At 38.0% G+C, this 11857-nt stretch overlaps 2 protein-coding genes across 2 annotated transcripts; both read right to left on the bottom strand.

Moving 5' to 3' along the window:
• Positions 1-691: 691 nt before the first annotated feature.
• Positions 692-2337, bottom strand: LOC118420161 (leucine-rich repeat-containing protein 15-like). Its single transcript, XM_035826872.1, has 3 exons — positions 2280-2337; positions 1143-1903; positions 692-703 (listed from the first exon to the last, which is right to left on the bottom strand). The coding sequence occupies exons 1-3, from the start codon at positions 2335-2337 to the stop codon at positions 692-694; spliced, it is 831 nt and encodes a 276-aa protein (XP_035682765.1).
• A 6714-nt stretch (positions 2338-9051) lies between these two features.
• On the bottom strand, positions 9052-11629 carry LOC118420275 (peroxiredoxin-5, mitochondrial-like; the record flags this gene model as incomplete). The annotated part of the gene is given in 3 exon segments (XM_035827004.1): positions 9052-9846; positions 10673-10728; positions 11591-11629. Coding segments are annotated over 3 exon segments (195 nt in total), but the record flags the coding sequence as incomplete, so codon positions are not given.
• Between the last annotated feature and the right edge of the window lie 228 nt (positions 11630-11857).

Raw genomic sequence — 11857 nt, 5'->3', positions numbered from 1 at the left:
TCAGAATCAGCAGAAAATGTCTCTTTATCATTCTCATAGACGATTTTGTCCTCCCTAGCTCCTGATCCAGCAGACATTGTAACTTGTTCATCATTTTCATACATGTTATTGTCTTTCTGAGTTTCAGAAGTAGGATGCATTGCTACCTCATCATCATTCTCATAAGTATTAATGTCTTGCTCATCATCATTCTCATATGCATTAGTGTGTTCATGACATACAGAATCAGCAGACATGACTACCTCATCATTATTCTCATATACATTGACCGCTGACAAACCTAGAGAATCGGCAGACATTGCTACATCATCATCATTCTCATACGCATTGATGCCTGACGAATCAGCAAACATTGCTACCTCATTCTCATTCTCATATACGCCAATATGGTCACCAGTCACAGAATCAGCAGATGCTGTTTCATTGTAACCCCTGGGTACTATTACATCAGTACCTGTGTTGATATTGTTGTCATGAGGCCTTTTGTTTTTTCTTCTACGCCTAACCATAAAAGTAATAGTTCTACAAGCTATCACTGCTCCATTAAATATACCGACTCCAACAACTATCATAGTACCCACAGACATGGTGTTCTCGAGTGTCGAGTCACCATTATTTTTTATATTGCCAGTGGGAAAAGAAGGGCTAATTGGCGGTTCCACTAGGATACTAAACGTTGCGAATGTAGAGCTTACATGATTTGCTGCAGTACAAACATACAGACCATCATCTGACGTAACAACATTTTGAATCGTGATGGTCCCGTTTAACTCCACTGTCACTCTCCCAACTGATTCAACAGTTACATTCAGTCCATCTGGGAGGGTGACTGTTATGTCTGGTGTCAGAAGGCCCGAAACTTCACACACCAAACGAACTGTCTCACCTTGTATAAATGTCTTGTTCTCGATTACCATAAAATTCAAAATTCTTGGTTTGACACAGATAAGGTCTTTTGGTTCTATATCCTGAATTTTTTGTCCAAGATAATGACTGGGCCCCTCACATGTGATTTGGTTCTGAAATGAAGCAGACCCAGTCATCTTTTGCCTAAAGGGTGCCATTCTACAGTCACACTGCCAGGAGTTGTTGTGAAGAGCTACATTGGAGATCAATGACAGCTCATCATATCCGGACAATACCTGTATATTATTATTACTCAGGGACAGTGTATCGAGATGGGTAAGGTTTGAAAATACAACCGATTGAATATTTGTTATCTTGTTGGAGGACAGGGACAAGTATTTCAGCAAGGGTAGATTTCGGAATGTACCAAGTGGAATGTATGCTATCTCGTTTGAGGACAGGTCAAATTCCTCGAGCTGGAACAAGTCTGAGAATGCACCAACCTGAATAGTAGTGATCTTGTTGGAATTTAGAAAGAGCATTTTGAGCTGGGTTAGGTTTAGAAATACCCCAGACTGAATGTATCTTATATTGTTGAATTCCAAACCCAATAGCAAAAGCTTTGGTAGGTTGTAGAATGCACCTTGCGTGATGTTTGTTATTTCGTTGTATTTTAGATTCAGATATTGGAGATGAGGTAGTTTTGCAAATGTTCTAGTCTGAATGGAAGTTATTTTGTTGTTGTGCATTTCCAAATCTTTTAACTGAAGTAATCTTGATAATACACCAGGGTTAATGTATGATATCGGGTTAAAAGACAGTTGCAAGTACTCGAGCTTGGATGCATTTGAAAATGCACTGTCTTGAATAATAGTTATATTGTTGTTGTTTAGAGAAAGACTTTTCAGTCGGGGGAGATTGGAAAGTACGCCAGGAGAAATGTCAGTGATATCATTAGACTCTAGATTAAGCCTTTTCAGGCTGAGTAGGTTAAGGAATGCACCAGGCTGGATGTTAGTTATCTTGTTGTACGACAGATCCAAATCTTCGAACTTTGCTAGATTCAAGAATGGGATTTGGCCTTAATGCTAGTTATTTCGTTTTTGTGCAGGTCTAAGTCTTGAAGCTGAGCTAGATTCCAGCTGATTCAAAACACCCACCAGTCAATTTGTTTCCATAAAGAAGATACAATCTGGAACCGGCAAATTGAAATGACCCAGGATAGATGTAGCCTATCAGATTGTGTGACAAATTTATTTGTGATCACCGCCTGTACATCGATAAATCAGACAGGCTAATGTTTGTAATGTGATTTGTCCTGTAAGTCAAGACTAGTGATGTGTGTGGGGTAAATCTTTAGGCACACTGCTGAGACCTTCACCAAAGCAACTACAAGTCTTAGAACAGCTGCTGCTACAGCCCTGAGGTTGGACCAGCTTTCTTCAGGACGATGAGCAGTAAAACCAGGAGCCCCTTCATCTTGTAGGTCATTTTTCACTCTAGAAAAAGGAGACATACTGCGCTTAAACTAGTGTCTCGTTTTCATACATTTGAATTAGCATAAGAGTGAAATGGCATTACAACGAACATGGTAGCAAAATAGCTCAAGGATAGGGGATGACATACCATTTCTACCATACAGCTATTTTAAATGACAGCAGTTGTCATTGTGCCAAATAATATTGCCCTTAACCATTTTAATCCCCTTAGTCTAGAGTGATGTACAGCAAGTCTTAATTTGCTTATACAATCCCAAGCAACCTAGCTACGATAAAACCAATATGAAGTATTTCCAAGCAAAACGCCCTTGTTTCCGTTGTAACTATCTTGTTGCTATCATTTAATTATATTTTGTTCCCTTGGGGTCTCGTGATGGTACTGGTGTCAGTTAAGACGCTAGTTCACTGTGTCTTATACAGTGCTGCACTGTTTGCTATATCTTTTGTCGTTATCTAGCTTTTCATTATGCAAAAAAAGATACTTGGACTCCATTTTTGTTACTAATCAAAAATCTTTTCCGTCTCTTTCTTAGACAACAAGAACCTCCTTTTTCTATTTTGTCAATATGTCTAGTTTTCCAAGCGAAATTCGAGCCAATCTTCCAAAAGAGTCTTAACCCAATCCAGACTGGGGGAGGGGGGGCGGTGGTTCTCGGGTGGGTGCCTGCGGCAACTTTGATGTCGTGAAGCTCCTGAACGGCTTGTGCTAGAACAACCAAACTTGGTTACTTTTCCTGAAATAATGTTGGTAGCAATTTAAAAAAAATAGAGTAAGTTTATGATTTTTCGTGTTGCCATGGCAACGGGTTTCTGAAAGGCAAATTTTACAAAAATAACTAATTTTGGTTTAAGCAATGGGATTTTAAGATTTTCTTGCTAAACTTAAGTTCTTTTCATATATCTTTAATGTCTAACAAATCTTCGTTGAACATTTTTATATATTCATAAATCATGCTTATGAGATGACATAATTGCTCAAAATCCAAGATGGCCGCCAATATCATGATGAAAAGTATAACCAGCTTATTTTCACTCGGATTTCATGTAGGGTGTAGGGTTCAGAAAATCTGAACACTCTAAAATTCTATAAACAGGGAGCTACAATTCTATATAAAGATTGATTTCTCTTGATGGACAAATATAGATTTAGTTCTTGATCCAGCTTCACATCATGCGAAATACTTAGATATGGGGGAACTCATAAAAATTTCACGTACCTTTCTCAGACAACCAGCCCCCCTTTTTGCTGTCCGAATGCTTCTGATTCTGGTTCTTCAAGCGGAACGTCAGCCAATCTTCATGACAGGTCTTGCTGACGAGCACGTGCGAAATGTAAGGTAATCTTCCTGAAAAGTCTGACAGAAGAATACGTTTGGAATGTAAGGCAATCTTCCTGACAAGTCTGATAGAAGAGTACGCGTGGAATGTGAGCCAATCTTTCTGACAAGTCTGACTCAAGAGGTCGTGCGGAATGTCAACCAATCTTTCAGCAGAGTCTGAGATTAATGAAAATCCTTCTTGCAGGAGTGATTCCACCCACTATACAGATAATGATATGCATTGTGTACCTTCTGTCTAGAAGACAGTAAGTTATATGTTGTCGACATTCAATTGGGAAGAACAAAAGAAAAAGCCTGCAAGTATTTTAAAGAATTCAGATCAAACTTTTGGCCTACACTGGGTGTCTATTTTAACAACTAAGCAAGAATTTAAGCTTGCAATATGCTAATAGCCGAATCTAATCTAAATATCGCCTCCAGATTGTGACTAACAAGATATGACACCAATATGATAAACAAAATTTAATATCTGAACTTTGTTTGTTTTTTATTCCTGTATGTTTTTTTTTTTTTTCAATTTGTGTAGTTTGCTAATATATTTGCTTACCGGACTGTCCGCAATAAAGATGCAAATGGTGTACGGAAAGATGATTTCACTGCAAGATTGAATTCTAGTACCAGACGCCTCTTCAAGGAGATTGGTGAATATTCCTTGAAAGAGGACAAGGACGTTGTCAAAGGTTGGTTCTTTCGTTCCTTAGTTCGTTTGTCTTGCACAACTGGTAAACATCATTAGTTGTACTGACCAGGGATTTAAGTATGTACATATGAGCTACATGAGATCGCATGAAACTGGACTGCAACATTTTACCACTCTCACATGGAGAGAATTTTAAAAATCTTATCAAGAAGTGTGTTGAGATTTTGAGGTGGTAAGATATGTATGGATCACAACGTGTGGCTGTCCTCCTCACTTTCTACCAGATAGGACATTCCTAACCAAAGCTTCGTACTCATTTCAACCTGAGCTGAGTGAGTGCTCATATCAATGGCACAAACGTTGTGACGGATTTAAACCCATAAGCTTCAAATTATTATCAACTGCTAAAACCTCAAGCATCTCTCTCAAGCTTAAGCCACAAGCTAAGAAGAAAACCAACCCTCAGTGTTTAATCAAAATGTCTTGAATTACTGAAATATATGATTTTGTAGAGATTTACTGCGAGTACAGCAACTTTCTGCTGAGTACTGGAGCATTAGTTGACGGTGTGTCCCAGAGAAAAGGACACAATAAATAACATTAGATGGTGGGGATGATAAGCAGACAAGTGATTGCACTTCGAGAATGAAATTTATCAAACGCCTCGTCAGAGAACGACATTTTGACATGCGAAGGGGACAGTCCAATCACAAAAGGTCTTAATTTGTTTCTTAAAGCTGATTCCTATGTTTCGCATAACACTGGTCAACGGGGTTTATGCTCTTAATCCAGTGCTTTGTACAGTAAGTGTAGGAGCTACCAGCACAGACGTGCTTAGACCTGTCCATAGGAATACACTTCATAAACAAGGCTTCATAAAATTAACAAGTCGGATTTCAATCTTCAAATTTTTCTTAATCAGAAAGTCACAATAATCGTCTAATTTTAATGAACAGGGTGAACAAAAGAACAAGTGACCGTAGGTAACATAGTCTGTGACGTCAGTCTGGTATATGTTGCTTGTTTTGTCTTCTTTGGTGTGTGACGTTGTGCTAATGACCTATAATGATTTTTTTCACGGTGTTATCTATATCGTTTTATCTAAAGTTGCTTAATGTATCTGTGTCATGTGAATCTTAATGTTAAAGACCTAAACAAGTATGGATTATCAGATACCATGTGGTCAAAGTCTAAAGTTATTGTGACGATAAGTAACCGGATGGTCTAATACACAAGCAGACACACCTACAAGTGCTACAAGACCGACAAGCAGACTGACAAACGCACCAAGTACCAACATGTTTCTGTTATGGACGTAATAAGTATGAAGCATGGAACAGGACATTGATGTAATCTTATAATTTATAATATGGCTTACACGCTTCACCGTGTAGTGCGTTCACCCGGGCCAGCTTTGTCTATTTAGGCTAGTCTTGGCAAACATGGATTTCTGAAATTATTACAACCATAACAAGAGGCTGAAGGTACAAGTATATATGAAGACAGCATTATCATAATAAAAGTACCAACCATGTTCCCTTAAAATGTAAATGGCATTGACCCGCAGCTACTTAAAATCATCATAAATAGGTGATACTGTCATATTCAAAGTAGATCGAAGTTGTCAAACAGCTGGTCGCAGATGTTGACAACATGAACAGCTGGTCACAGCTGCAGCTGGTCATAGCTGGTCACAGATGTATTTCGAGCAAGGTGAACAACTGTCAACTTGTGTGTATGTTAAAACCATAATCCAACATTTTCCGAGAAAGACGAACAAATTGTAGGGGTGATACTTTTATACATCCATCATAAAACCAGCTGCCGCGAAAAAAAAAACAAGAAAACACGACGCATCTGCTTGCAATATTTCATTATGGCAAGACTAACACAAAGCGGCTCTAGACCAAAACACCACAAGACGAAGAAATTGTAGGGGTAATATTTTTGTATACATCCATAATAACCAGCAGCCGCGAAAAAAAAAGTGCGTCATCGTCAACCTCATTGCAAAGGACTTGCCAAACAACGCACGTATGCGACAACGGGAACATGCAGATAAAGATGCGAACGGGAATTACTTTGACGATCCGATAAAACCACGCATCTGCTTGCATTTTATTATGGCGAGGCTCAAACAAAGCGGCCCTGGACCAAAACACCACAAGACGAAGACATTGTAGGGGTGATATTTTTATACATCCATAATAAAACCAGCAGCGGCGAAAAAAAAACGACTTGCATCATCGTCAACCTCAGTGCAGAGGCCCTGCCAAACAACGTAGGTATGGGACAACGGGAACATGCAAATACAGATGCGAACGCGAATAACTTTAACGATCAGATAAAACCATGCATCTGCTTGACAATATCCGATTACATCATGACCCACATGCAGAGGATCTGGACCAAAACACCGCAAGAAGAACAAATTGTAGGGGTGCTATTTTTATAACATCCATAATAAAACCACCTGCCGCAAAAAAAAAGTCACGTGCATCATCGTCAGCCTCAGTACAGAGGACCTGCCAAACCACATAGAATTCAGACAATGGGAACATATAGATACAGCTGCGAACGCGCGAAAACCAGACAAAACTAAAAGTCTGTGGACCAGAGGTTCTGGTCACAGACTAATAAGCAAATCTCACCCAATTAAAGGCCCTGTTTTCTAAAATGTCCACTCGCAGGCCTCATCGTCTTAAGTCCGTCCTTTTGTCGATTAAACTGCGAAGTGTTTATTTTTCATTCTGCGTTTACATTAAAATCAAATTCCTTTGTTGGTCAGGAAAGCCCGAGAAAGTTGCCTTGTCTGTTTTATTGAATTGAAGATAGCGAAAATGATCCTTACTAACTGTAACGACGATGGGAAAACCGTCGTCGGCATTTACTGATGAACAAAAACAGATCTGAAGTACAGCTGTGGTCGCTTCCAATGAAAGCGGGCGACATAGCAACCAGAAAAAGGTGCTGAGTTTTTTTTTTGTGTGTGTGTGTGCTTACCTTTCATCAAACATTGAAAAATCTAGCTTCATATGTGGTACTGTAAATGCAGACATGTTCGCGGTGGATTAATGTTTCTATTATGGTATTAGACTGCAGTTTTGGTGTTACCGCGAAATTAAATCCACCGCGAAAAGTCCTTTTCCCCGCTACCGCGAACTTAAATACATTTACAGTATGCTTCACATGTGCACACCATGGAAAAATATTTAGATATGGGATGCATCATTTAAGTTTGACGTACCTTTCTTAGACAACCAGAGACCCCTTTTTCTCTGACCGAATGCTGGTGGTTCTTCCAGCGAAAAGAGAGACAATCTTTCTGACAGGTCTTGCTGCGTTCATGCGGAATGTCAACCAATCTTCCTTCAGAGTCTGAGATTGATGAAATTCCTTCTCACAGAAGTAACTCCGCCCACAATACAGATAATGCTATGCATTGCGTACCTTCTATCTTGCGGACAGTATATTATATGTTGTAACCATTCAAGTTTTACTTTTCATTTCAACCTTTGGAATACAATGAAAAATACAGACCCTAAAAACTTTTAGGTGTTCTGATCAAACTTTGGTATACACTGCATGCTTATCTTAAGAACTAAGCAAATATTTCAGCTTGCAATATCCAAATACTCGAATCTAGTATATATCTCGCCCCCAGATTGTGACCGTACCGACCAAATTTGATGACCAATATGATAAACATAGTTTGATATCTGAGGTGACAGTTTTTTCAATACTATGCGTATTTTCAATTTGTATAGTTAGTTAATAAAACTGGATTTTCGAAAAAGAGAAGAATCCATATATACTCGACCTGTCAGAGAATGTTTCTGTCAATCCGACAATCGAAAAGAAATAGAAAAGTAAAACGTTTTCTCTATTTAACTGAGTGTTCTCTGGTAAATGAAACTATATTCATGATATTGGTGATTACGTTTGAACAGCTAAAAGACGTAGTTTTTATCCGATCTCCCTCAATCTCAAACATTGTAAAGTTGGACCCTTTTTAAAATATAAGAGTAAGTCTTCATGATAAATGAAAGTAATTTGAATTGCTAAAAGAGGTGTTTTAGCATTTACTCTATTGCGAGTCAAATATCCTTTGCAATGCATGTACATTTTGCATACTGGACTGTCCACAATAAAAATGCATAGGTATAACTGGTGGATATGCATATGATGGACGGAAAGATGATTTCACTGCAAGAAAGAATTTCATCAGACGCCTCTTCAAGGAGATTGGTGAATATTCGATGAGAAAGAACAGAGACATATTGACAGACAAAGGGGACAATCATACCACCGAAGGTTGGTTCGTTTGTTTTGTCTTGCACAACTGTTAAAAGTTCATTAATTGTACAAAGCATAATTTGAAGTACGTGCAAACTACATAATATTGGACTTCAAAATTTTATCCACTCTCACAGCAAATATCACAGGGAGGGATTCTTTAAAAAATCTTGGGTTGGGAAGATCTTTATCATACCACCGAAGGTTAGTTGGTCGGTTGGTTTGTTTTGTCTTGCATAACTGGCAAAACTTCTTTAGTTGTAAAATTAATACAGTACGTACAAGCAATATGCAATTGGACTCCAATAGTCAATTTTACCAATAACATCATCGATCAACGAAATTACCCCCCCACACACACACACAATTATGGCCTAATCCCCCACCGACCAATAGCCATGCTGTGACAAAGAATTGCGAGAAGAATAAAAAGGGTATAATGTAAACATTGAATGGAAATCTACTACTTGATATGGCTTCATCATCATTGGTATACACAAAAACGGCATTAGTAGGTAACTGAAATGAATACTGATTTCCAATTAGATTTTACCTTCACTCTTATTATTGTATACTGATCTCAGAATACATTTCATGAAGAAAAATTAGTAAAATAATGTTGCAGTAAAACCATGTCATTTTTTCTGGCTAGTCATATAAGGCCATTAAAGTGTATGTCACTATTTGGTGGTAATCAATCATCAAGAATCTGTTACAGCATTATCAAGTAAAGCCACTATTTCTATCTTCTTTTGTTGTTACAGAATGGAGATAGGACTATTGCTTGTCCCACCTTTTTTATGTCATTAGCCAAGTGTTATAAAGAAAGAAAATTATGTAGAAGGGTGGTATTTTACGAGTTTCTCGCCAAGAGAAAATTACGAAATATTTCAACGTTAAAACAGTCACTGGATACAAGTACTGATTGGACATGGTCAATTTTCTATGTTCTAGAATTAATAAATTTCTTCTATATTCTACAATTGATACATTTCTAAATATTTACCATCTTGTGTTCTAATGGTAAAGTGCAGTGGCAACAAATTGGTTTAAGCAATAACTGCTGTATGCTTTGGCGCTTTTACACCCATTGGAACAAAGCTAAACCGTCTGCAGCATAATAGACTACAGCTTCAGCCCCTCGGCCAGACTGCAGGAGAGACCAGTTCCATCCGGTTCCACGTTCAGCTGCTTCACCTTACCGTCCTCAACCAACATGGAGTACCTGTAATAAAGGGAGGAACCCATGTTAAGAGAGTCATCTTATTTTTTTTTTACCCATGTTCATCACAAACCAAGGCTCTTAAATGTTCCAAGCATCTGTGGAAATGAATTAATGCTTTGAAAGTTGATACGAAAATATTTTGAGCCACCATTCGATTATGATGACCGATGTCTGTTCACGACGATGAAGTTTAGACATCCAGGTAATAAGGTACGCCAAGAAGCAGATACTATGACTCATTCAGACAAACGACTGGATATGATTTTGGAAAAGGTCAGACGTTTCAGATAGGAACCACTATCCGATGGGTTTAAGTGCAATTACAATAAGTGACACCGAGCTTATCTCTTTCAGAGTATGCATCTTTTCTACTCTAACTATAATTTAATATACAAGGCAGGTAAAGACTGATTTAAGATGATTGTAATAGGAAGGAAAAGTTGGAAAAAGACAAAAAATTGATGCAAATGGGTCAGTTACCTCATTTTGTATGAGCATAGGAGTAAATGTTGCCTGTTCGTCTTTGTATTGAAAATTCTAATAGCCTAAACCAAAGAAGAGAGAGTTTTTAACTTTATTGGCATTAACTTTTATGAAACTTTAAATCCATTTATTTTGGCCGTGATTTTTTTATGTTAGGTAGGAGGGAAAATGAGGCTTTTGCTGTGGTTTCAAACAAGTGGATATATATATATATATATAGTATGCAATATTTTGGCGTGTTTTTAAATATATCTGACCGCTTATATTTTATAACGAGAGCCAGCTATTTTTGCCAAACATCGAATCTACATGCCCTTAGCTCATATAAAAAATACCACGCTACCTCTTGGATCGGATGTTCCCAAGGAGGCCAGTTGCATCAAGTTCTAAACCAATGGCCTGGGAAGTAAACAAATTCAAATTGAATTATATCTAATAATACATGTATGTAAGCTTTAAACTCAATGTAATCTACTATTTCATTCTCCCCATCATCATGTTCTCATCATGGCAAAAATGAAGATAAGTCATCCGTCATGACATCCTCTGCAGATTGAAAAAAAAGCAAGATGGTTACGTTTTCCAAATATACGCTATAAACATTGTAGAAAAACAAGAATTGAAGCGACGAAACATAGTATCATTGCCAACAAGTCATTCATTCCTGTTGTCAAGACCTGAACTAGTGTAGTAAGGGTGACACTAGTGTGGTAGACTGGTATCACTTACCAACATGGCAACTACACTCATGGATTCCATATTGGTTGCATTTTTACAACGATCTAACAAGTTTCACTTCTATAACGACAGTCATGGCTACCTCCCTTCTACAAGTGTGATAATTAGGTTACAACACGACATATTTGCCCATTTTGGTACTTTCTTGTCATGTTGAGCATCTCTAAAAAAATTTTTTGTAAATCACGCGAAAATCAATGCGAGCGCTGATGTCATCAATAAAATTTACTTGCTGCGGCCTAAAAAAGCTACCCTCACAAGAGGTCGGAGACGATATCTTTACGTTGCCGATGTATATTTACTGTTTTATATTTTCTTAAAATTATCTAAAAATGGCTTTCATTTGTACAACACAAAACAACAGTGAATAGAAATATAAGTTATATGGAGAGAAAAGTATGAAAACATTGAAAAAAGGACAAATGTGAAATAATAACTTTTCTCGCTCCATTTTAACTAAAGCGACGTGAACGGTTAGAGCTATTTTCAGCAGGTAGTGGAGGATGGTTATCTGAAGTAATACCTTGGTGAATTCCGCTGCTGAGTCGGCAAGCATGCGGACCTGGAAAGAATATATGACATAAGTATTTTGATGGCGTTTAATTTTTTTTATCAAATGCAAGAAATACTCACATTTATGTATTTATGGAATGATATATGGAGACAACTCCCCATTTTCATGGCTACCTTCCCCTCCCCCCCCCCACCCCACCCCCCCACCCCCACCCCCAACGACCTAGAGGTCAAGGGACTAGGTAGGTAGGTAGGTATATGACAGCATAACAAATGA

The sequence above is a fragment of the Branchiostoma floridae genome, chromosome 7, assembly GCF_000003815.2.
Source record: "Branchiostoma floridae strain S238N-H82 chromosome 7, Bfl_VNyyK, whole genome shotgun sequence".
Lineage (NCBI taxonomy): Eukaryota > Metazoa > Chordata > Leptocardii > Amphioxiformes > Branchiostomatidae > Branchiostoma > Branchiostoma floridae.
This window is presented reverse-complemented; position numbering and strand designations above follow the sequence as displayed.

Excerpts from the sequence above, each read along its gene's own strand:
- LOC118420161 (XM_035826872.1), bottom strand. The coding sequence starts at position 2,337 with ATGACCTACAAGATGAAGGGGCTCCTGGTTTTACTGCTCATCGTCCTG. Across the intron at positions 1,904-2,279 it reads CATCGTCCTGAAGAAAGCTG|CAAAGTTCGAAGATTTGGAT; the intron begins GTCCAACCTCAG and ends TCTTGAATCTAG.